Here is a 26,008-nt window from a genome sequence, read left to right on the forward strand (position 1 = left end):
CTCAAATAATTAAAAACTTTTCTTTTCACATGTAATCTATCCCTTATGCGAGCTTACGAGGCCCAATACATACATTCGGGGTGGTTCGGGACTCAACCGAGAACTCATGAAAAACTTAAGAAATCTCTTGCATCAAGGCTCCACACGCCCGTGTAGGTATAGAGCACACGCCGGGGTGCTAAGGACACGCCCGTGTCCCGAACCCATGTCCAAAAACCTGGACAAATACAAGGCTATTTTCCAAGCCATTTTGTCACACTCACAACACATGCACGCATACTTATACAATAGCATACAACATGACAAAATTAGGCACTTAAACCTTCCTAACATGACATGACCATGGTAATTTCACATGCAACCATTACAATAATTTTTTCTTTCATCTTTACCATATTAATGCTATAGCTATCAACATGTCATCAAACCTCATGCCCATCACAAAGCATGCATAATCATATCCACAAACCATTCATGAAGCATTATTAACTATTTATTAATCACTTAATCCTGCATTAGTTATTAGCTCATCAATGAATCTCAATTCAATCTCTAGGCATACATGTTGTAAGCCACATCACAAGAGATAATAACATACATGCATAAGAATAATCATATGGGCCCATAACGATATTAGCCGACATAGGCCAATTTACACGACTAATACTACCTTAATAACAAGCCAATGCCTTTGGCTAAATCATAATATTACAATACCACCTTAATAACAAGCCAATGCCTTTGGCTAAATCATAATATTACATACTCACATTAAAACCCTATACATGCCATAGACTAGAATCACTTGAGTTTACTTACGCCGATAGCGTTAACTCGACAGTGTGATAACATCTCTGACGGCCTCCAACCCGAGCTAACCTGGAAACTCTAGAAAACATGGGAAAGAAGAGGGTAAGCTTTTGCTTAGTAAGTTCATATGAAAACAATAAGCAATTCATTAACTTGTTTTATCAATGTTTACAACATATTCTCAAGTTCACTACAAGCTATCTTCCTGAGATGCAGTCACTAAATTATTTATATCTGGAGCTACGAAACTCCAAATTAAGTTCCGTTAATTTTCCCTGAAACTAGACTCATTTATCTTTCTTCCATAAAATTTTCATAATTTTTTACTTAGCCAATTAGTACAGTTTATTCCTCAAGTTTGCTCCTGATTCATTGTCTGACAGTTTCAACCCTTCTGCACTAAAGTTCAATTATCTCATAGTACAGGACTCAAATAATGTTCTCGTCTATTTTTCTTGAAACTAAACTCATACGTATACTTACTAATTTTTTTCTAGAATTTTTTGTCAAGCCATTTAGTACAGTTTATTAGTTAAAGTTTTCCCTGTTTCAGGGTATGACTACTCTGACCCCTATGCACTACAAACCAAATTTCTCCCTGTACATAATTCCAATCATCATGCCGTTTGTTTCCCTTAAAGATAGACTCAATAAGGAATCCATGCATGTAAGGTATGACTCTTAATAATTTTTTTACAATTTACGGTGAATTTATAAAATTAGAACAGGGGATCTCGAATTCATTCAGACCTTGTTTCACGAGAATTTAAATATTACACAATATAGTATTCTTTTTCTTCCTCTATTTCTTTCATGTGAAAATAGACTCATTAAGCTTTAATCCCATATTTTATTCTGCCTCTAATTCATTTCCCACTATTTTTAGTGTATTTTCAAAGTTACATTACTGCAGTAACTCAAATCTGTCAAGGCTAAGTTACTCATTCATGGTTATTGTTCATAATATTAATACAACACCATTTTATCCATCATGGTAAGAACACATATTATGCATCATAGATCATCACATATCAAGGCATTCTCATAGGCTTAGTATACATACTTGCACAACTCGTAACATAACTCGAGTGCATACTCACCAATGACTTACCTCATTGGGACCATCATCAACTCTTTCCTTGGATTGCCCGTTGAACACTTGGAATACTAATTGGACACTCGGAAAAGCCTTTGAACATAAGTGCTTCAATTGTAGCTAAAGCTATCTCATATCTCATGACATTTCAATGCTCACTATCGAGCTAGTCATCTAGACTCATAATTCCTAGTGACATGTCACTCGTATCCTAATTTATTCCTAAGGTTCAAACGGGATTTTTCCTTGCCTATTAAGGCTTTGTCTTATCATATTTCTATTAATCACATACACATTAATATCTGTACAATTCATGTAATGATAACATTTAAATACATGTATAGCATGGTATTGTTTACATACGAACTTACCTCGATACCACAAAGGTGAAAAGACATACTCGTCCATAAATCGATTTCTTTCCGTTCTAGGTCCAAATCTCAATTTTCATCATCTATAACATCAATTTAGCCTAAAAATCAGTCACGATATTCATATGGGTCTAAAAATCATATTTTTACAAATTTTTATTTTGACCCCTAAATTTTTGCATATTTGCACTTTTGCCCCAATGCTCGTAAATTAATTTTTATCACATTTCTTTACTCCTTGAGTCTAGATGAACCATTTTCATAACTATAGCAACTCATAATTTCAACTATTTTACACATTTACAACTCATTTTACAACTTAGCAATTTAGCCCTTTTTAAGGTATTTTCATGCAATTTCTTTCACAAAAGTTGTTTATTAGACAACTAGGACTCATAATCTTCCATAAAAACACAGAAAACAACATATTTACTCTCATGGTAAAACCCTAGACTCTTCATCATTTTGCAAAATAATCCCCTCTTATGAAAGCTCATGCTTTAGGGGTTCCAAAAATGTAAAAATCATCAAGCAAAGACATTTAAATCACTTACTATAAAGGGAGTTTCTTTGCTGAAAGTTTCCAGCTTCTAAACCCTTTCTTTTCTGCCATTTTTCGGTAGAGAGAAGATGAAGAAAAGATGATATTTTCTTTTCTTTATTTTATTACTAATTAGTCAATTAAAACACATAAAAGCCACAAATTTTGGCCTTTTGACCAATTGGTCTCCCCTTGGCCGGCCACACACTTAAAAAGGGTCTAATTGCCCTTTAAATGCCTCCAATTTTAGTTCTCTAGTCTATTAACACATTTAGGCATTAACACACAACTTTTACCTTTTACGCGATTTAGTCCTTTTTCAAAATTGGACTAGAAATCGCTAAAATTAACTTACCAAAATTTACATGCACTTATAAAATTATATTATAACACAAAATAATACTAAAATAATTTTCTCTGGCCTCGAAATAGTGGTCCCAAAACTACTGTTCCGACTAGGCCCATAATCGGGCTGTTACATTGAAGTTTTGACATTCTAATCTCGTTTCTAATCCACAATTTTGATTTCAAACATCCTAAATATCATTTAGTTTCATATCTAAACCATCAATTTTACCTAAATCCATGGTTCTAGAATTTCCAAAAAAATCAAGCTTTCAAGAACATGTAAAAGAGGGAAAATGCTTGATTCTTAAAAAATCTATTAGGATCTATCAAATAGAGATGAAATACCTTCTAATTAGGTTAGAATGAACCAAAAACAAATTTCAAAACACAAGTTTACTCAAGATTTTGAGATTTGTCATTTTTGAATCAAAGCTTGCTTTAAAAACTTTAAATCTAAATAAATCCTCATACAATCGTTTAAAACTCAATTTGAATTAACAGAACTCTTTATTTAGTCTTAAAAAGTTAGAATATTACCTTAATTCGTTGAAAACGATGATCTACAACTCTAATTAGGGATTTGAACTCAAGAAGAACAATGACGAAATTAGGGAAGAAAACATGATTCTCTTTTAAAATTGGAGGTTATTTTAGTGTTTGAAGGTTAATAAATCTGAAAGGATAAGTCGGTTTTGAAAGAAACTCTTTAATTAGACCTTAAAATTAAATTTCGTTTTAAGCTAGTTAATAAAAGAAAAACCCAATTATGCTACTTTAGTACTTTAATTACTTATTTACGACCCTAATTTCAATGTCTGACTCCAACTCTCGACTTAAAAATCCGATTCTAATAACCTGATTTTTGGGATGTGACATCGCAAATTTCCATAAATAGAAACCGATACACTCTTGCTTAAATTGTGTATGTATGTCTCCAAAAACTGATCTTCGACCTGAGTATATAAACATAAAAAATTAATAATGTTAATAATATAATAGTTAACTAATTAAAATTAAATAATTTAAAAATATTTTCTTGCCATTTATAATTGAATGCTGGAGATGTGCTTGGCATCCAAATGAAAAAGTTGATTTTCCATTTTACAAATTATAAGGAATAAAAAAAATCGAAGAGAATAGGATTCAGATAAAGATTTAAAATGAAATTATCGAGAGAATTGAGTTTGAATTGAAAAGAATGAAGTTTGGAGGGGTTTATATAGGAAAAAAATATGGTTGTTGGGGTATTGTAGCTATTGGACTTGTGACTGATGGGGAAAAATTTACTGTTGACCTGAAAATGCGTCCAAGGCGCGTTTTCGTTTCTCTCCTAAAAACGAGCCTTGTGGGATGCGTTTTCATTTCTCACTCCAAAAACAACATATCCATGTAAATATATGTATAAAAAAACAACCTGAATCCTCAAATTTAATAAAAAAAATCATTATATTTCTAAAAATGGGACGTAATAAAATTGGGTTTTCATTGCCATTGCTGCTAATTATGCCAAAAATAAAACTTGGTTTTATGAGGCTATATTTATAGAAATCTGATTTATGGCAAGCATCTATCCATTTCGGCAAAGGTGTAATCTTCAAGTTTTCAATTTAATACTCACGGCCTCGTTTTTCATGCTTGGGATACTACTGAATTGGTAATTTGTGTATTAATTAGTTTATAAATTTCTTAATTGTGTTTAAAAGAATATTTTATTTATACAAATTTTATATATTAATAATTTTTATTTTCTAGATAATATATTTGTATTAGTTTATTACGACGTGTCATACACAAATTAATTATGTATTTTTAATTTAACATATATTTAATATTTTTAAAACTTTTTAAATGAAGGTTCGAAAAATTCCCAGAAAAAAATTTCAAATTTTTATCTAAGTAAAGTCTTTATTTTTTTTAATAATAATTTCATAATAGGTTCTGATTATATTTGTTCTTTTTTGACACAATATCTAAAACTATCCATAGTCACTCCTGAACCCATAAATAGGAGGATAATGCGCTTCAGCCACTAAAACCCACATTTTTCTGCAATGACAATGATGTCTATGTCAATCAAACTAAAACTTAATCGATGCCTAAATAAAGTTTTAAGTGAAGTTGTAATCCTACCTTAATCATAATTGTATCTTATTCTATTTCTACTTGTAAACCACTCACTTCCATTTAAACATGTTTTTGAGTAGGGTGAATTTGAATTCTAAAACTTTCAAAGAATTTTCGGTTTAAATTAGTTTAGATTTGAATCAATTTCTGTAAGTTATTTAAGGTTATTTGTTTGAATTATTTTTAGCTAAGATTGAATCGAATTTAAATTGAATCAATGAAATTAGGTTTTTAAGTTGAGATCAAATTTGATTGTTCTACTTCCATTATTATTATTATTATATAGGAAAGGATCTATTTATATCAATGTAAAACTCCTTGAATCTATCAATATAATTGTACTTGTTATGCGAACAAATTTTTTAACTGATTCGATATTTCTATCTCTAAAATAATGTATAAATTAATATTTATTGAACGGTTGAAAGTTTTATTATGTTAAACTTAATATGCATAATATATATGAATGAAATATGACGGTTTGATCATTAAAATATTAATCATACAAAAAGATATGAAAGAATATAAAACTACTTTAGTTTTACACCGATATATTCTCATATATAACAAAAATAAAATCGAATCTATGACTTAATATAAAAGGTGCCCCTAATGCATTGAGAATCCTTAATTGAATGTGCCCCTATTGCATTGAATATCCCTAATTGAAGATTGAAGAGTATTGGATAATTGACAACTCCACCATGTAAAGTTTTTGTTGTGATGGGGAAATCCAGTCTTTTTCCTTTGTTTAAGAAAGAAAATGTCTGTGCCCCATTTGAGTCTGTTCGCAGAATAGGTTTTTTTGTCAATTTTTGAATAATTTTATTATAAGTTTTGATCATATTTGCTCTTTTTGACATAATGCCTAGAATTATAGTCTCTCTCTAACCCATAAATAGGAGGATAATGCATTTCAACGCACTTGAACCCACATCTTCCTGTATTGACAATAATATCTATGACAATCAAGCTAAAACTCAATCGACAGGTTTTTGTCAATTTTAAAATTAGGTAAATTAATTCTCTAAAATTTAATTTAATTCTTTTACTTTTCCAAAGTGAGTAAATAAGAAAAATTAATAAGGGTTGGCTGAATTTTTTTTCAAAAATTCAAGAAAATCTAAAAGTCAACAAATCATAAAAATTAAAAATTAAAAAAAACTTAAAACTTATAAAAATGAAACTACTAATAAAATTTCTAAAAATATTTTAAAATTTAAAAGTATTATTTAAAAAATCAGAGAATTAAAAAAGTTCAAAAGTTTTAAAAATTAAAAAGTAAAAATAAAATTACCTTTAAAATTATTTAAAAATTCAAAACATTCATTAAAAATTATATAAAGTTCAGAAAATAATAAATAATTTAACACAAAAGATATATAAAAAATTCTTAATAATACTAAATTATAAAATTTCCAACTTTTTTCTAAAATTTTGAAAAAAGGACAGGATTTTTTTATTACAATTTTTCATAAATGATGTGATAGTAGTTTCAAATTTTAAACATTCTAATAAAAATAAAAATAAAAATAAAAATAAAATAAAATAAAAAATGTTATGAATTTTTATAAACTAGCATGCAAAAATTTATAGAAATTCATAACATTTTAATTACAGGAAAAAAGCAAAAAAATGCATTAATATTCTTTTAAAATTCTCAATATTAAAAATTATGTAAAATACGAAATTAATTGAAATATAATATAAGATCAACACACAAATTATTTTCTAAATTTTGCCGCTAAAATTATGCGAAACATAATGTTACATGCATTGAAAATGCATCAAATTCTATACATGTAATTGTATATTCATGATATTCTAAATCCAAAAATACAAACATAGTATAGAAAGTAATATGAGTGTAGCATAACTACATCAACATCACAATTACTCCCAAATTTTGTATCTTGTATATTCATATTGTTTTTCTTTTTCTATAGTCATCATCCTATTCAATATATACATTTGGTATATATAACATTTATAAAAATTTTGACATATCGATAATTTTGTATAAATTTTAATAAATTTAAATGTATTCTTTGGAGTTGATTGAGTCTTAGTTTGATTAATATTGGTATTGTTGTCAACGCAAGAGGATATGATTTCGAGTGCGTTAAAGTGCATTATCGTCCTATTTATGGGTTGGAAGGGGTTATAGTTAGTATTAAACATTGTATAAAAAAGAACAATATGATCAGAACCTAATTTGTTGTTATTACATTATCAAATTAGCTTGTTAATATTTTTAAAGTTTTTATGATTTTGTAAATGAATTTTTTGTAAAAATTAATTTTCAAGATATTTTTATACAACAAAATTCAATAATTGGATTATTAGAGTTATGCAATGTAGAATTCAATACTACTCTTGTTTTAAAGAGTGGTGAGTTATCATATATTGTCTTGTTATAAAACAGACATGAAGAACAGGGCTAGCATTTTGACTTGCTTTATAGCTTAACAATGGCGGTGTGAGCTTTTCCCTGCATTTTCATGGCGAACTTTTGCCTGATGTAATCGATGTACTTGATGTTTCTGTAACTTCTAGGGAGATGCTTCCCGTTCACCATTGAATCCAGTGGACCTATTTGGACTTCATCACCTGGCATCACAAATGTTGCAATTGACATTCTGGGTTTCTTCTCATTGCTGATGGCTCTATGTTCAATGCTTTTATACATTCCATTGCTCAGAATCTGATAAAAACAAGACAGGAAACAGAATTTGTATTCTAGGATTGATAAAGGTCAAATTAAATCCATTAAGTCATTATGCTAGAAATTTTTTGTAGGGGTAAATTTGACTTAATGAATTTAATGGCTACTGTTCGAGAATCCATTACACATAATATAGGGACTAATGCAAAATTTGACCATTGGTAAAATATTTGACTCATAAAAACATTGTAGCTAACCTCAATAGCATCACCAATGTTGACCACAAGAGAATTCCGGATTGGTTTAGCATCAATCCATACTTTTTTGTGCTTAATTTGAAGGCCATTGATCTCATCATCTTGTAGTAGCAAAGTGAATAGACTTCCATCAGAATGAGGACTAATACCAAGAACAAGATCAGGCCTTGAACATGTTGGATAATAGTTCATTCGTATTCCTTGTTGAAACTCTCCTAGCTTCCTTTTCAATCCATTTTCGTCCATCTCCATTAACACCGATAAGTTAGCATCGATCTTGTTCGAAACCTTTCGTATTTCTGTTGAATATTCTTCCACCGCCTCTCTGTTTCAAGATATCCGTATCAGATACATACCTGTATTGCCCGAGTAACATAATAGCTTAACAAACAAGAAAGAATGCATACTTGAAACCTGGTAAAGTGAGTGGCCAATACTTGAAATTCCTGGTTTCATGGGGAAATGTCTTTAAGAACATCATGTCACACCAATCAAGTTTTTGTTTCTCTGAGACCACAAAGTTTTGCCCATACCCTTGAATCTCATTAGCTGCCTTTGCACACTTGGATTTCTCTTGGAATGGCAATTCAAAGAAAGCTGCCATAGCTGCCTTCATGTTAACCATGGTCTCCTTTCTAACCCCATGATTTATTATCTACAAAAATAGGATAACCCCGGGTGAGTGTCAAATACGAATATGTGCTTAATACAGGTGTTTGGATTTACCTGGAAAAAGCCCCACTCCTTGCAGGCAAGATCTAGCTTCCTTATTTCATTTGCATCCTTTTGAGCTAACATGGAGAAATCTATGACAGGGACTTGAAGTGAATCAAACAGGTTCTGAGAAATTAATGGCCTGTCTTTCTGTTCTTGTATGTATCTTTCAGGGACTGATTGAGAATCATTCTTCAATATCTCTTGGATGCTTGGAACTAGCAAAGATTTGCCCCAACCCAATCCCTCACCTTTCTCAACACTTGCTTTTACAACTTTGAGCTCCATTAATAGCAAAAATGGTAGCAAAGTTGATTCTTTCAATGGGAATTTGGTTTATCTTCTAGCAAAAACTTGGGAGCTTTGCTTCTGGTTTTGACTTGATACTTAAAAATGGTGGGTGAAAAGTGGGATTTGATCGTTGTAATACGATATTGAGATGAACTTTCAGTTTATTATATGTTGAAATTGTTATGGAACCTAAGCACATGCCTCATCTATTTTTTATTATGCAATTAATGTCAAGAATTCATGTTAGGACTACTAAGTAAAATATATTTTGATATTCATGGGAGAAATTAATCATCCAACTTGGAATTTTAATTTATTTTTTAATAAAAAAAGTTTGTGGATGAAGAATCAAGATCGTCAAAAGCTTTAATGAGGACAGAGTTCTTTGCAACTTCAAATTTCTTTTAAGGGTTTATAATGTTTAATTCTGCTTGCTGTGATTGTAGTGATTGAGATGTATTATTTTTGTGATTGTGAATTAAAATGATTAATCTGAACTCAAATAAAGTTGAGATTTAATTATAAAAAATTAATAACTCAAATTGAATTAACCCAAATCTTAAAATGACTTGATCTTAAAATGAATTTATCATAATGATAAAAAAATGATAAAATCGAAAAAATAAATCAAACTCAAAATGATCCAAATATAAAATGTCTCATTCTGACATCTCAAACCAAAAATGATCTAAAACTTAAAACTAACCTAATCCAACAGGACTGAAGCTTAAAAATGATAGAAACATATAACCCTAAATGATATGAACTCGAATTTCACATCCAAATAAAACCCAAAAAGATTATAGTTTGACCCAATCTAAAAAAACTTATTTGACAAGCTAAGTCTATCTGAGATAATTTAAAGCCATGATCCACTAATAGACATGTGGTCCATTAGTAGAATGTTGGACTTTTAGCTCCCCACCAAACCTTCAAAGTTGATAAAAAGAAATTATATGATACAAAATCGTATAGATGCAGATATGAGTAAGCATACTATATTTGTGATTTTGATGGTTTGTCAATATTTTAAGTAAAACCAAAACCTTGGATTCTAGTAAAAGATTCAAGTCAGAACATTATAAAGATTATACACAAGAAAAAGATACCATCATTGCTACCATGAAATCAATTCAAAAACATACAATTAAAGCAACAAATTCAGCAATTTACTAATAACATAAAGAAAAAACCTCAAACCATAATAGAAACCCAATGATCTCAACAATGAAACCACATCAATTAGGAGGACAAAAGGTAATGAGATACCTAGGAGCCCTACAAGTTTTAAGACTTGAAGCATCGTCAAAAGCGTAGCTGTAAGCTCTTGGACAAATAGCTTTAAAAAGATGAGCAAAAATGGTGGGCTTACAGCTTTTTGGATCCCCAAACTCACCGGTGCAACAATACCTATCGGTTTTAGCAGCTAAACAAGCACTCTTACACCCCACCACTTTCCCTTCTTTCTTCACCACCAATGCCGCCGGGCAACAAACGTTTAAATCAGCCTCACAGGCGGCTACTCCACACCCAACGCCACCACCTATAGGGACCATTGAGACGGGGACATTGAATCCATCGACTAAGCTCACGTCGTAGTAATGTAGACCCGATGTTGGACCACCGAGTGTCATTTCAACGAGCGTTGCCGGTGGGTTTCCGCCGACGCCTTGGCATTGTAAAAGGCCTGAACAATCACCTGTTTGACATGAGCCTTTGCCGGTTTCGTCGAAACAGCAACCTTGTCTTGGCCAGATTCGACCCGACCATCTTTCAGGGAGTTCGAGGGTTGTTTGTTCGCCGCAGTTGAGAGGGAAGCCGCCGTCTCGGGGTGTTTCGTGGCCGGCGCCGGCGAGGATTCCTGGCCATATTGTTTCTTTGCAGTTGTTTACTAGTACCAGTTGGATGGCATCTGCGAGAAAATAGTAAACCATTTTTAGTCAAGAAAAATGCAATGCTTAGACCAAAAATCTGGGAAAAATTTTCTATACCTGTGGAAACGAAAATGCAGGAAAAAAACAAGAAGATGATGAAATGATTTGAAGATTCTGGCATTTTGTTTTTTGAAATTTGACGGATGAAAGTGAAACTGCTTGCTGATCTTTTGCTAAGGTTTAAAGAGGAACTATATGTTAAAGAGTGGTCTGCCACTTTTTCGCCATTAAAAGAAGATTTAAACCGCTAAAGTTATAGTTACTTTTTTTATTAACTCCATTTTTCATTTTCTTTAAATATTCATGTTTCACGTACCGAAATTTGAAAAAAATCAATACTCAATTTGAGTATGATTGGTATAATTTCTTCCAAAATCTTTAAATTTATTCAAATCTTAGTTAATCTCAATTTTTCATATCCGTTTAAGTATCCATATTCGAGGTTCGTGATTGCCTTTATAACAAATATTTGAATCTATGTCTTCTCTTGGGAATACAATATACCTTACCATTACATCTAGCACTTATTTGTCATACATGAATTTGAAAACCCATTTCTTTAAATCAAACACATTCGTTCTCATGCTTTACGCTTTCGTAAACAATAAGATTGAATTCGAGTAACATAATAAATCATGATTGCTATAGTTTCATCTACAATCTTCCCATGAAACTTATGCAAACCCGAGCATATAGATACATTTTTATTCTCATCCTTGGGTAAAAGGTTCACATTGCTCACCTCCTAAAGAGGGTTATGTTAAACTTAATACTGATGGTGTTGTATTCTCTTCAAGGGCTTGTGCCTCTGTTGGAGGTGTTATTGGAGATGCTAATGGGTTGTGGCAATGTGGTTTCTTAATGTACTGGAGAAGGTGTTAGGATTTTAACCCGATTAAGTAGTGAACAAGTAAAATAGCGGAAAAAATTGAGAAATTGAACACACAAATTTAACGTGAAAAAACCCCTCCAAAGAGGATAAAAAACCACAGGCAAAGATAATTTTACTATAATGGCAAAAGAACGAAGAGTACAAAAGATGGAGATAAAAACTAAACCCCGAAAACTCGAAAACTTGAAAACAAAGAACCCACAAAACGTAAACACAAAATTCTCTAAATGTGTTATGAGTTCTAATCTCTAATGGGTGTAATTTTCTAAGGTTGTAAAAGAGCCTATTTATAGGCTAAATTCATAAGTCAAATAATAGTAAAATAATCTAAAGTAATCAGTGTTTGATTGAAACAAGTAAATGAGTTTAACGAAAGACTATTTTTCAAATTTGATGAAAATAGAGTCATATTTAACAAATCTCCACCTTGACTCATATTTCCACAACGCCATCTTTGCCAAAGCACGCCACGAGCCTATCTTGAACTATGCAGGAATTAATCGAGTCAAATTTGTGCTTAGAAAGCTGAAGACTTCTAACCTTCGACTTGTACACTTTGCCAAATCAAAACTAACTCGGTCCGATTTTCACGAACACAAGGTTCCTAACTTTTCAAAACCTGCATCTAAAAGAGAACCTCTCTTCAACGAAACAGTCATACCTTTTTCCCTCCTATGACCAAGTTGCCTCCGCTCCAAACAAGTTGACTTCAACTCCGTAACAGACGAGGGACGTCCGATTTCACCGATCATCGATAACCTTCCGAATATAAAGATCGCGGTTCTTTTACCTTTTAACAAAACGAGAGCTCCACGAGATACTTTAATACCGCTCGACTCGATGTTGATTTTGCATCCTTTCAAGTCTAAAATACTTAAGGAGATGAGATTCTTTCGTAAATCAAGTACATATCTGACATCTGAGAGTGTCCTAATCGTCCCATCATGCATCTTAATTTTAACAGTACCAATACCAATTACCTTACTAGATGAATCGTTTCCCATGCGCACAACTCCACCTTCAATCGAACTGTATGTGGAGAACCATTCTCTATTGGGACACATGTGGAAAGAACATCCTGAATCTAGGATCCACTCGGACGTGAGCTTGGTGTTATCACTTGTTGACACTAACAAGAAATCATCCCCATTTTCATCGGCCAAATTAGCACCAGCTACATCTTCTTCGTTACTCTCAGCAGCTTTTTTATTTCGCAGTTTATAACAATCTGCTTTGACGTGACCTAACTTTTTACAATAGCGACACCTTTTATCTCGTTTCTTTGATGCTACCAAAATGGACGCTTGCCTATCTGTCTTGCTATCCAAATGAAGCTCATTGTCGAGTTTGTCTCTACTCAACAAATGACCATTCACATCTTCGAACGAGAGTTTGTCTCTGCCATAAATCAGGGTCTCCCTGAAAGACTTGTATGAAAGGGGTAAAGAGCACAATAATAGCATAGCCTGATCTTCATCGTCAATATGAACCTCAACATTCTTTAAATCATTTAAAAGAGTAATGAATTGACTGATGTGATCTCTAAGAAGCTCACCTTCGTTCATGCGAAATGTAAATAAACGTTGTTTCAACACTAAACGGTTAGCTAGAGACTTAGTCGCATAAAGAGTTTCTAACCTTTTCCACAAGGCAGATGAGGTCTTCTCCATCAATACCTCCTGCAATACCGTATTTGTGAGGCACAACTGGATTGCAGATAAAGCCTTTTCATCAAGCTCTTCCCATTCTATTTTATTTAGATTCTCAGGCTTTTTTCCGATAACAACCTTTTTCAAGCCTGATTGAACTAGAATTGCCATTATCCGAACTTGCCACAGATTGAAATTTGTCTCACCATCGAACTTCTCAATTTCAAACCTTGTCGTTGTCATCTCTGAACGGGCTAATCTATGAAAATTGAACTAGCTCTGATACCACTTGTTAGGATTTTAACCCGATTAAGTAGTGAACAAGTAAAATAGCGGAATAAATTGAAAAATTGAACACACAAATTTAACGTGGAAAAACCCCTCCAAAGAGGATAAAAAATCACGGGCAAAGATAATTTTACTATAATGGCAAAAGAACGAAGAGTACAAAAGATGGAGATAAAAACTAAACCCCGAAAATCCGAAAACAAAGAACCCACAAAACGTAAACACAAAATTCTCTAAATGTGTTATGAGTTCTAATCTCTAATGGGTGTAATTTTCTAAGGTTGTAAAAGAGCCTATTTATAGGCTAAATTCATAAGTCAAATAATAGTAAAATAATCTAAACTAATCAGTATTTGATTGAAACAAGTAAACAGAGTTTAACTGAAAGACTATTTTTCAAATTTGACTGAAAATAGGAGTCATATTTAACAGAAGGTATAATATTTTAGGTTGAAGCAAGGGCAATGCTTAAAAGGCTTCACTTAGCATGGAACAAAGGATTTCGGAAGTTGGAATTGGAGTGTGATAACGCTTTGTTGATTGAGATTATTCTTGCTGGTGGTGTTGCGAATAGCAGGCTAACAGAACTTCGATTGATACATCACATGCTTATTTGATCATGGGAGATTCGTGTCAAACATATTCCTTGGGCGTAGAATACAATGACAAATTTTTTAGCTAAAATTAAAGATCCAAAGTTATAATTTCATCTATTTAAGTAACCTCCGCCTTCGATTAGAAAATTGCTTATGACGGATTCTAATCTATTCGCTTGTCTCACTTATACTGTTTTACTTTACCAAAAAAAATATTTATGTTCCACATACACAAATATGAAAATCCGAATATTTACAGTACGTATTCACATAAACAATCTGTGGAATTCGAGTAACATAATACATCATGATTGCCACTCCTTCCCAAGAGCTTGAAACTTATGCAAATCAAAGCATAATCAAGAGTTTTATGATCACATAAATGATGATTATATATTTAAAAAGCTGTTTATTATCATACACTTTCCTTTTTTCCAACATGAGATAGTGGGGGAGGATCAATGTCTATCGTAATTTTCACAGCAAAATATATGGAGTTTGATTTCAAAGGTACCAATCATGTGATCTCCACGTTACTATTGTTGCTTTTTAGCTTAAGATTCTTTCACTTTATGTCCCACAAATACTTAATTTGACAAGAGACACTTTAATGGGGTCTCATAGCTAGTTTGAAAAATAAAAAAGAAAGAAAAGTTGGCAAATTTCCCGTTAGCATTGTCAATAACTATTCATTCTCAGCAATGATATGATTTAGATTAAAAATCCGAAAATAAAAAAAAAATGGCCTAAACTGTTGATTATACGATATTAGTTATTGTGAAAATTTGTAGAATATTGTTTTGGACGAAAAATTCAAATGATGAGCTCGATATGTTTGCCACCGTGTCCACCAGGTGATGGCACTGGTTGTGGTGGTGCCACTCCCCCCACCACCTAGGTCTTTCCTCGGGCGCATCGTTGGACCACATCAACCCGAGTTTGATCACAAGAACTGCCTCAGGAGCAACAAATTCACCATTCAATTTTGGATCCACAGCTTCAAGAACTGTTTATAAGTTAAAAGCTGTTTTTTTTTTTACCGGATACATTGGATCTAAACAGGTGAACAAAAATTTTTATATTAAAAATAATAAAATATTTTAACAAATGATTATTGGTGTAATAGTAAGAGACTTCATTTTGAATTTATTGATCATCTGTATAATTTTTAAATAATGTTTTTCGTTGTTTTATTTAAGATTTCGTATAAAAATATTGAAAAATAAAAATACATTTATAATAATATTAATTGTCTTTAAAAGTAAGGGTATTTTAATAATTTCACAACTAAATTAGTATCGTGTTCACTCATGACACCAATTCACTCAGCTATTTTATATATAATATAGATACAAACAAACATTAATGTCTTATTGATTTAACTCATGTATCTCCTCACTAGTAGAAATTACATGTGTTCATGAATCAAACTAGATCGAGGTTTGATTTAAAAATAATGAAATATATTTTTAAATTGAAATAAAATATTTGAAAATCATTTTATTTAAAATCAGGCATATAATAATCTTAAAATAATGGGTAATTTATTTTTAAATAAATTAAGACTATTATTTTAAATTTGGTTTTTAGAATTGATATTTTTATTAAAAATCCAAACCATGTATAATTTGATTTCTTATATTAATATTACATATTAGAAAGGTTTTTTTTTAATGAATGATAAAATTCATTAATCCAAGAATGCAATTAAATTACTACAAAAAAACATAAAAACACTCTACAATAACTTTTAAGTTATACAAATAAATTAACCAATAATATCGCAAGAAACACAAAGTAAACTATTAACGGTATCAATTCTATTAAACTCCTAATAATCTTTTTAACTTGGGCCAAGAAAGGAAGGTTTAGTTGAACTGATGATAAGATAATTGCCCAAGTTTGAACTCACTTTTTCCAATTTGTCTTGCTTAAAGTTTGGTGCTCTTAGAAATCCTTGAGATATCTAACTGTCATGGATTGAAGCAAATTGCCACAGAATTGGAAGATGATGAAGGAGAAATATCATCGAGCGTTGATCCTCATGATTCTTTTTGTTTCCCAAAGTTACGAGAACTCTACATAGTAAAGTGTAATGGTTTGGAGTATATTTTTCCGACTTTGATGGCGCCACAAGAGCTTCCGGAGCTTGAAAATCGTCCTATTCATGATTGCCCTCAATTGAAGCAAGTGGTCAGATGTAATGAAGAAGGGACGCGCCCTGACCAGTGAAGTTTCTGAAACCATTGACGGAGTTTTCAGTGTCAGCCTGCCCTCTATTAACTGATTCATTTGTTCACTTAAAAGTTGTGAAGGCTATCCTCAAGATGCTTTCTTTTTCTCCTTTCCTAGTTATTTAATTGAATTTGTGCCTGGTTTAGTTAAGTTTTATACATGTAATATTTTCAAAGCTGCCTACCAAGCAAGATGCATGAACTGTTAGGTTTTATTTACACATAATACGTATATAAACAGACATACTGTAATCATTGCACAAGAATTCAAAGGAAGGAACTATGTTTGCTCTAAAGCATGTATATCATCAATTAATCCATAGAATAGTAGTATTAGTATATGTTAAGTATGACTCCTATTTCAGTCAAATTTGAGAAATAATCTTCTAGTTACACTTTGTTTATTTGTTTCAATCAAACACTGATCAGTTTAGATTATTTTATTATTATTTGACCTATGAATTTAGCCTATAAATAGGCTATTTTACAACCTTAGAAAATACACCCATTAGATATTAGAATTAATAACACATTTAGAGAATTTTATGTTTATGTTTTGAGGGTTCTTTGTTTTTAGGTTTTCGAGGTTTAGTTTTTATCTCCATCTTTTGTACTCTTCGTTCTTTTGCCATTATAGTAAAATTATCTTTGCCCATGGTTTTTTATCCTCTTTGGAGGGATTTTTTCACTTTAAATTTGTGTGTTCAATTTTTTAATTTATTCTGCTATTTTTTTTACTTGTTGTTTAATCGGGTCGATCCTAACAAGTGGTATCAGAGCTAGTTTAATTTTCATAGATTAGCTAATTCAGAGATAGCGGCAATAAGGCTTAAAGTTAAGAAGTTCGATGGTGAGACAAATTTCAATCTGTGGCAAGTTTGGATGATGGCAATTCTAGTTCAAACCGGCTTGAAAAAGGTTGTTACTGGGAAAAAGCTTGAGAATCTAAATCAAATCGAATGGAGAAGACCTTTTTATATACCTCCTGCAATCCAGTTGTGCCTCGCGAATACGGTATTGCAGGAGGTATTAATGGAGAAGACCTCATCCGCCCTTGTGGAAAAGGTTAGAAACTCTTTATACGACTAAGTCTCTAGCTAACTGTTTAGTCCAGAAACAATGTTTATTTACATTTCGCATGAACGAAGGTGAGCTTCTTAGAGATCACATCAGTCAATTCATTACTCTTTTAAATGATTTAAAGAATGGTGAGGTTCATATTGATGGTGAAGATGTAGCTAGTGCTAATTTGGCCGATGAAAGCAGTGATGATTTCTTGTTAGTATCAACGAGCGATAACTCCAAGCTCATGTCCAAGTGGATCCTAGATTCGGGATGTTCTTTCCACATGTCCCAATAGAGAATGGTTCTCCACATACAGTTCAGTTGAAGGTAGAGTTGTGCGCATGAGAAACGATTCATCTAGTAAAGTAATTGGTATTGGTACTGTTAAAATTAGGATACATGATGGGACGATTAGGACACTCTCAGATGTTAGGTATGTACCTGATTTACGAAAGAATCTCATCTCCTTGAGTATTTTAGACTTGAAATGATGCAAAATCAATATCGAGTCGAGCGACATTAAAGTATCTCGTGGAGCTCTCGTTTTGTTAAAAGGTAAAAGAACCAACAGTCTTGATATTTTGAAAAGTTCTACAGTGATCGGCAAAATCAGACGTCCCTCTTCCGTTACAGAGTCAAAGTCAACTCGTTTGGAGCGGAGGCAACTTGGTCATAGGAGGGAAAAAGGTATGACCATTTCATCGAGGAGAGGTTCTCTTTTGGATGCAGGTTTTGAAAAGTTAGGGTACTGTGTTCATGAAAATCAAACCCGGGTTAGTTTTAATTTGGCAGTGTACAAGTCGAAGGCTAGAAGTCTTCTAGTTTCTAAGCACAGATTCGACTCAGTTAATTCCTTACATGGTTCAAGATAGGCTCGTGACGGATTTTGGCAAAGATGGCGTTGTGGAAATATGAGTCAAGGTGGAGATTTGTTAAGTATGACTCCTATTTCAGTCAAATTTGACAAATAATCTTCTAGTTAAACTCTGTTTATTTGTTTCAATCAAACACTGATTAGTTTAGATTATTTTATTATTATTTGACCTATGAATTTAGCCTATAAATAGGCTCTTTTACAAGTTTAGAAAATACACCTATTAGATGTTAGAATTCATAACACAATTATAGAATTTTGTGTTTACGTTTTGAGGGTTTTTTGTTTTCGAGTTTTTTGGGTTTTGTTTTTATCTCCATCTTTTGTACTATTTGTTCTTTTTCTATTATAGTAAAATTATTTTTGCCCGTGATTTTTTATCCTCTTTGGAGGGGTTTTTTCACATTAAATTTGTGTGTTCAATTTCTCAATTTATTCCGCTATTTTTTTACTTGTTGCTTAATCGAGTCGATCCTAACAGTATATATAATTTATTTTTATTTATTATGCGATGAATTATAATTAGAAGGTTCGGTTATTAACATTCAAAGACTCGTTCCATAATTTAAAACATCTTCAACCATTTGAAGTAATTAAGTATTATAATTTGGTTCAAGATGCAAATGAAGGACTAAATGGATTAACTTCCCTTGAACTTAAGCATTGCAAGGATATTAAATCTTTGGTTAATACCACAACAGGGAATGAGCCAACCTTTGCGTTCACTATATTGGAGAGTTTTTAAGTAGAAAAGATATGCTTGTTTTGGAAAGCTATGCAAGTGTAATGAAAAGTGTCCCATGAAAGTCACAAAAAGCATCCCATGGAGGTCAATTGATGAAATGTTGCTCATTCGACCCATTTGAACTGCCTCCACTCATGAAATATATGGACGAGTTCATCTACTTAAAACTTTGGTGGCCTAGTGAAAAACTCCAGTAAAACTAGATTTATCAAGATAAATAGTGTAAATCTTAAGAGGATAAGATTGTATAGAGTTTAAATATCTTAAGATTCTCATCTTGTAATAGGCATTAATTTCAACTGATAATATAATTTAATTTGTACCGTTGGACCTAGGGGAACTCAACCATAACTAGAGACATAATTCTTAAGTTAAAGTATTCTCATCTTTCAGTAGTTAAGTTGACTTAGGCAATTTAAAGCAAAGAAATTGCCTCAAATCTACTTAAGGTCGCACGGTTTGCTAAATTTAAGTTCTAATCTCGTAACACAAAGATCAACCTTAAAATTCGAGACGAATGAATTTCCCTTAAAATTGTCAATTGAGAGGGTGGTGATTGCTTGGTTGATACATTAAAAACAATGATGGGTCTTAAATATTTAAGTGTTAATTCGCCTGACATGTCTGAGATATTCCGAGTTGATGAAGCAAATCACGCAGCACCACTACTCTCAAATTTGGAGCTTTTGGAGTTATCGTATACCAGATTTGAGATGGATAGTAAAATGCCCCACCCATTATGTCGACCTCGAATGTCTAAAGGTTCTAGAAATAATAAGCTGCGAGAAATTGGAATCTCTCTTCTCAATATCCATTGCTCGAAGCTTCATGGTATTGGAAGAAGTCAAGATAGTTGGCTGCAATGAACTGAAAAGAGTTTTCATGGAGGTGGAAAGTAATGTTGAATCCAACGCACTTTATTTGCCAAATTTGAAAACTATGGAGATAAAAGAATGCCCAAATCTAGAATGTCTTTCCACTTGCTCTGGCTCGAGGTTTTCTTCGTCTACAAAAGGTACTTCTTATTAAACTAGGAAACTTAAAAGAGGTTTTGTTGAAAGCAATGATGTTGTCAAAATGGCAGCCTTGAAAACTTTAGATAGAAATGATCATGGGCAAAAAAGTGAGAAGTTTTGGGTAAGAATATAAGCTCAGAAAAAAAAGGTTTTGGACAAAAAATAATGTCTGTTTTCTAAATGAGCCAAGCCTCGGGTAAAATTTTTTGGTTTGGATTCGGCCCGAATCAACTATTTTGTTATTATTTTGCTACAATTTCGTTACTATATTGCTACTATTTTATTGTTATGGTTTGAATATTGTATAACTCTTGTTTTATTGATAATTTTACTACTATTTTAGAGACATTTGTTTATTAAGTTGCAACTATTTTAAGTATAAAGACTTCTGTATTTTCAATTTGTTGGAAAACATTTATTTTAATGTTTTTAATGTATTTAATGTATTATATTTTTAAAATTTGTTTTTATATAAAAAAATAATTTAAAAGAATTTAATATAGGCAAGCCGGATCGAGTTCGAGTTTAACATTTTTAATCTGAGTTAAATTTTAGTAAAATTTTTAAACTATTTTTTTGAATCAAACCGAATTCAAACCCGACCGTAATAAAATTTAAAGAATATTGAACAAATTTCATCTTTCAAAAGAAATTAACAATTGTCATCTACTTAGTAGCTAAGATTTGTTAAATTTTCTATATAGAAGTATAATATCTATTTTCTGCAATTGCTAGATAAAGATTAAGAATAATGTTTAAATTTAGCTTAATGCACACTTTAGTCTCATATATATATATATATATATATATATATATATATATTATTTTAGTTTTTAAAATTTTTTGGCTCACTTCAGTCTCTAATATTATTAGACATTTTCAGTTTAAACCTTTAGACATTAAAAACTAATTACTAGAATATTTAATCAACCATGTGTCATACGATAATGTTATTGTGACGTCTGAAAACTTTAAAAACAATATAAAAGTTTATTAAAAGTCTTAAAATTATATTAGAAATTTTAATATATTAGAAATTTTATAAATCACATTTATTAGAGCTTGAACCATCATTTAAATAATAAATGCCATTATTTTTATTATTTAAATAATTAAAAAAACTATCTAAATTTTTCACCTAAAAGATCTACCCATTATGAATTCTCATTGATTAAATCTTAAGATAATTATCATATGTGATATCCTTCCAAGAGACAACAACCTCATGCTCTAGTAAACGTGATTTATACAATTTTAAAAATATTAAAATTTCCACAATTTTTTTAAAATTTTAGTAATTTAAGTAATTTTTTAATTTTTTGTAATTTTATAAGTTTTTCAATTTTTAATAATTTTTTAAATTTTTGTACTTTTTCATTTTTAAAGATTTTAAAGTTTTTTCGAATGATAATGTCACAAGAATGTCACCGTATGACATGTAGCAGTATATGATTGGTTAGATATTTTAGTTTAGTTCAAAGGACTAAACTAGAAACATCCGATAATGTTAGAGACTAAACTGAGAACACCTGATAATATTAGGGACTGAAATTGATAAAAAAAACTTTAATAACCAAAGTGAAGAAAATCCGATATATTTTAGGAACTAAAATAAGCATTAAGCCTTTTAACTTGAGAGGTCGATGTTTAAATAAATGTTAAATGTTGAAAAAGTTTGTATGAGAGTGTAATATTCGTACTTAATTGGTATTGAAAGAACATAATTTAAAGGAATAACATTTTAAAGTTAAAACTCTTAATTAATCAAAATTATTAGCTTTTAATACAAAGAGTTTTTGAGTTTTCACAAGCAGAAATAGTGGGAAATTAATATATGCTTTTAATGTTTAAAATTAAAATAAAACAATTTTTAATTCTTTTTATAATTTGTAAATTATTAACATAAAACACGAGTTGTCATATCAATAACTAGTGAAATGTTTAGGATTCCATTAAATTATTGTGGAATTTTTTCAAATTTACAAAACTAAATGCTTCTTTTTCTTGTTCAACTACAAAAAAATAAAAGACTGAGGACTGATTTATAAAAGAAAAAATATGGAGGCAACAAAAGTTATAAGAATTAAGGGAAAATTTATGATTATGCTTGGATTTTTAAATAGAATTAACACAAAATGTTAATGAAATAACTGAAATTAGCAATTCGAAAAATAAAGAGAATAGGGACAGAATTATGTCAAGAGGAAAATTAAATTTTAAGTTTTAGCATTGTGGAGGGACTTAAAACCAAAATTAGACCAATTAAGTTTTAAGTTTTAGAACAAAAGTATTGGGCTATTTATTTTTTTATGATTTTGGACGAAAAGCCCAATAAATAAACACCAATTAAGTTAAAATTAAAGATCTGAAGTTTCTTGCTGATTAAGTCAAGTTACTTGTGAAACAAGTAAAGTTACATTTTATAAAGTATAAATTTGTTCAATTGAGGAATGTGTATGTCTGCATTGTTTTTTTAAGCAAGCTAAGCTTGCGAATGAGAAGCTAGTAGGAGAGTGATCTAGTCTTTATATAATGGTGAGGTTGCAAAATTCATAACTGTTAAACTAGTATTCAAACTTAAATCATTAGTTGTACTGTGAAAATATATTCTTATTGATTTCGTAATTAAAATTGTGACCACAGTTCCGAACACTATTACAGGTACAGTTTTTGTTTTTACCCCTTTCTACACAACATTTCTTTGAACATAATACAAAAATATAATCCTTTTAACAATCCTTGAAGAGAAGAAAAAACATTCTTCTCTAAAAGCATTCCTAAAAGGCAAAGAACTCTGTCTTGCTCTTCAATGGCTATGAACTCTGTCTTGCTCTTCAATGGCTATCTGCCATTTCCTCTGCTGAGATTGATATGTGTTGTTAAACCTGCTTCAACATCTATGTCCTGATCTTCAAAAGCTGATGAGCATGCGCACGATGAATTTCGATATGAATGCACATAATCTTCGAAAGCGATACTGTCACTTCGATTGCCCTCCTTTCTATCATATCCACCAGGTGATGGCACCAGTTCTGGCAGTGCCACTTCCCCCTCCAAGTACCTTACAACTTGCTTCATTGTAGGCCTCGCCTCTGGCACTTCATTGGAGCACATCAAGCCGAGTTTAATCACAAGAATAGCCTCACACTCATCAAAGTCGCCATTCAATTTTGAATCCACAACTTCAAGAACTGCCCCACTTTGCCACTTCTCATACACCCACTCCACCAAGATCAGCTCCTCAAGCAATGCCTTTGGGTCAATAGGTCTCCTCCCACATGCCACTTCAAGCAAAAGTGCACCAAATGCAAACACATCAGTACTTGTACTAGGCTTACCAGTTCTTGTAAGCTCGGGTGCCAAGTACCCCAACGTACCAACCACCGTGGTCGAGCCCGGGTTCGAGCCGTGGTCATATAACTTGGCTAAACCAAAGTCACCAAGTCTTCCATTTAGCTCAGAATCTAACAGAATATTGCCTGCCTTGATGTCTCTATGAATTACAGTTTGTTCCCATTCTTCATGCAAATACAAAAGACCTGAAGCCACACCTTTGATGATCTTGAACCTATGTTCCCAACTTAAAACTTGTTTTGGCTCATCAAACAGGTACTTATCCAAGCTACCACAAGGCATAAAATCATAGACTAATAAGAGATCACGTCTGCGTTGACACCATCCTAGAAACTGAACAAGATTTCTATGGCGAAGACGACCGATACTATAAATCTCAGACAAGAATTCTCTTATCCCTTGCTTTGATTCATGAGAGATTCGTTTGACAGCAACTTGAGTGTTTGTGGTTGGCAGAGTTCCTTTGTAAACTCTGCCAAATCCACCAAAACCAAGTAGCTCTTTGTCTTTGAAACCCCTTGTTGCTTTCTTGAGTTCTTGATAAGAAAACCTTTGAGGACCAATCTCAAAGTCCTTAGCCTCAATCATGTCTAAATCCTCCATGTCCCTAACAAGGTAAAACCAGATGAAAGCAATTGACATCATTACAAGAACAGCTGGAAATGTGACACATAGGATTAAGGCAGTGTAGTTTTGTTTAGGCCTTGGAAGTGAAGGTAAAGAAGGTAAAGACAAAGATTCAGCCTCTCCACTCATGTTAAAACTCCATCCCAAGATGTAGTGAAAGCTTGCAAGCTTACCTGTTGAAGCTGAAAACCCCACAAACATGGAATCATGGAGAAATGGTGAGAGATCAACATCAAAATGCAAGATTGATTTTTTGGGTTTCTTAGATAAAGTTGAAAGCTTAACCTCTAATCGATTTATAGCTGAATCGTAATCAATCCAAGCTTGAATCACTTTCCCACTCTTGAGATCCAACTCTTGCACTTTTGAGTTCTCAAGGAAATATCCAGCAGTAACTGAAGCATTTGAATGCATGCTATTCAAATCAATGCCAACATGATTATCATCTCTATCACCAAACTCTATAGTGCTCACAGTATCAAACTCTACTGCAAAAACAGGGTTACTTGAATTATTCCCATGATGATTACTTGGATTAAGCAAGCCTAGATATTGACTGTGATAACCTGCAATTTCTTTTGAAGGAGAAAGAACAAAAGCAAGGCCATGGCCGCCAAGGGTTGGGTACGCAGGAGCCATGGCGAAAGCAAAAGCTGTTGAAAAAGAAAAAGCTTTGCCATTGCTGGAGTTCTTGAACTGAAAAGGAGATGAGTAAAAAGCTCTGCCAATTGCACGTTGGCTAATATTGGTTAAACGGAGTAACCCATTCTTTGTAATGTCTGCAACTCCATTTAAGCTCATTTGGTCGCCTGAATCATGAAACCCGTTGAAGATGAAGTGAGAAAAAACTGGGTTCGATGAAAAAACAAGAAAAACCAAGAAAAATATCAACTCTTTTGCCATGCAAAGGGGAATTGGGATTGAAATTTTTGCTTTTTGGGGTTGAAGAAAATGAGAATAGAAAGGAGAGCTAAAGAGAGATTTATAGCTAAGGTGGGAATTAAGGGTCAAATTTTTGGTGTATGAACTCCCGTGGGGATTTACAGGGAATTACGAGGAAATTCAAACCTTTAGAAATGATGCAATTCAATTTCTTGAGTGAAATTAACATAGAGTTTGATGAATCTTTCACCTTTTCACATGAATATTGCCGAAAATCTTAGACGCGTTTTCATCTAATGGTCACTCTTAAGAGTTAACGTCGACTAGTTTATTTACCATATAAACTTCAACTCATTTTCTATTCTGTCAATTTTTTTAATTATTTACTTCTCAATTTTTCATTTAATTTCTCTCAAATCCTTCTTGTTTTAATTTTATATTTTCTAATTTCTTCGATTTTATTTGGTTTTATAATTTTAAAAATGTTAATGTCACTTATTCATTTAGATGGCAAGCATATTTCCGACGTTCAACTGCAAATGGTAAGAAAATATTATTAATTTTTTTTATTTTAACTAATTTAATTAGTAAGTTATTAACATCATTAATTTTATGATCTTTTTATGTTTATATAA

General features: G+C 31.8%; 3 protein-coding genes and 1 long non-coding RNA gene across 6 annotated transcripts; all 4 read right to left on the reverse strand.

Annotated features, from left to right (window-relative positions):
* Positions 1–492: 492 nt before the first annotated feature.
* LOC128282458 (uncharacterized) lies at positions 493–2,960 on the reverse strand. The gene is made up of 3 exons (XR_008272732.1): positions 2,832–2,960; positions 2,278–2,360; positions 493–888 (listed from the first exon to the last, which is right to left on the reverse strand). It is a non-coding gene; the product is annotated as an uncharacterized LOC128282458 (long non-coding RNA).
* Positions 2,961–7,606: 4,646 nt separating this feature from the next.
* On the reverse strand, positions 7,607–9,443 carry LOC108488243 (protein SRG1-like). Its single transcript, XM_053019640.1, has 4 exons — positions 8,939–9,443; positions 8,620–8,867; positions 8,213–8,537; positions 7,607–7,994 (listed from the first exon to the last, which is right to left on the reverse strand). Exons 1-4 carry the CDS (start codon positions 9,212–9,214, stop codon positions 7,749–7,751), a joined length of 1,095 nt encoding a protein of 364 aa, XP_052875600.1. The 5' UTR covers positions 9,215–9,443; the 3' UTR covers positions 7,607–7,748.
* Positions 9,444–10,305: 862 nt separating this feature from the next.
* Positions 10,306–11,401, reverse strand: LOC108488567 (thaumatin-like protein). Its single transcript, XM_017792856.2, has 2 exons — positions 11,209–11,401; positions 10,306–11,129 (listed from the first exon to the last, which is right to left on the reverse strand). The coding sequence occupies exons 1-2, from the start codon at positions 11,270–11,272 to the stop codon at positions 10,456–10,458; spliced, it is 738 nt and encodes a 245-aa protein (XP_017648345.1). The 5' UTR covers positions 11,273–11,401; the 3' UTR covers positions 10,306–10,455.
* Positions 11,402–23,099: 11,698 nt separating this feature from the next.
* On the reverse strand, positions 23,100–25,688 carry LOC108487607 (L-type lectin-domain containing receptor kinase S.4-like). 3 transcript variants are annotated; one of them, XM_017791987.2, is made up of 2 exons: positions 25,624–25,688; positions 23,100–25,300 (listed from the first exon to the last, which is right to left on the reverse strand). In XM_017791987.2, the coding sequence occupies exon 2, from the start codon at positions 25,290–25,292 to the stop codon at positions 23,352–23,354; it is 1,941 nt and encodes a 646-aa protein (XP_017647476.1). In that variant the 5' UTR covers positions 25,293–25,300; positions 25,624–25,688; the 3' UTR covers positions 23,100–23,351. The 3 variants fall into 3 exon arrangements, with proteins under 3 accessions (XP_017647476.1, XP_017647475.1, XP_017647474.1); XM_017791986.2 differs by having other exon boundaries at positions 23,100–24,976; positions 25,058–25,682; XM_017791985.2 differs by having other exon boundaries at positions 23,100–24,979; positions 25,058–25,682.
* Positions 25,689–26,008: the final 320 nt, after the last annotated feature.

The sequence above is a fragment of the Gossypium arboreum genome, chromosome 10 (assembly GCF_025698485.1).
Source record: "Gossypium arboreum isolate Shixiya-1 chromosome 10, ASM2569848v2, whole genome shotgun sequence".
In the NCBI taxonomy this organism is placed as follows: Eukaryota; Viridiplantae; Streptophyta; class Magnoliopsida; order Malvales; family Malvaceae; genus Gossypium; species Gossypium arboreum.

Coding starts and splice junctions, on each gene's coding strand:
- LOC108487607 (XM_017791985.2), bottom strand. CDS start 25,394: ATGGCAAAAGAGTTGATATTTTTCTTGGTTTTTCTTGTTTTTTCATCG. Junction 24,980..25,057: donor TCCTTCAAAAGAAATTGCAG/GTTATCACAGTC, acceptor CTGTTTTTGCAG/TAGAGTTTGATACTGTGAGC.
- LOC108488567 (XM_017792856.2), bottom strand. CDS start 11,272: ATGCCAGAATCTTCAAATCATTTCATCATCTTCTTGTTTTTTTCCTGC. Junction 11,130..11,208: donor CTGCATTTTCGTTTCCACAG/GTATAGAAAATT, acceptor ATTTTCTCGCAG/ATGCCATCCAACTGGTACTA.
- LOC108488243 (XM_053019640.1), bottom strand. CDS start 9,214: ATGGAGCTCAAAGTTGTAAAAGCAAGTGTTGAGAAAGGTGAGGGATTG. Junction 8,538..8,619: donor CTCACTTTACCAGGTTTCAA/GTATGCATTCTT, acceptor ATCTTGAAACAG/AGAGGCGGTGGAAGAATATT. Junction 7,995..8,212: donor ACATTGGTGATGCTATTGAG/GTTAGCTACAAT, acceptor TGTTTTTATCAG/ATTCTGAGCAATGGAATGTA.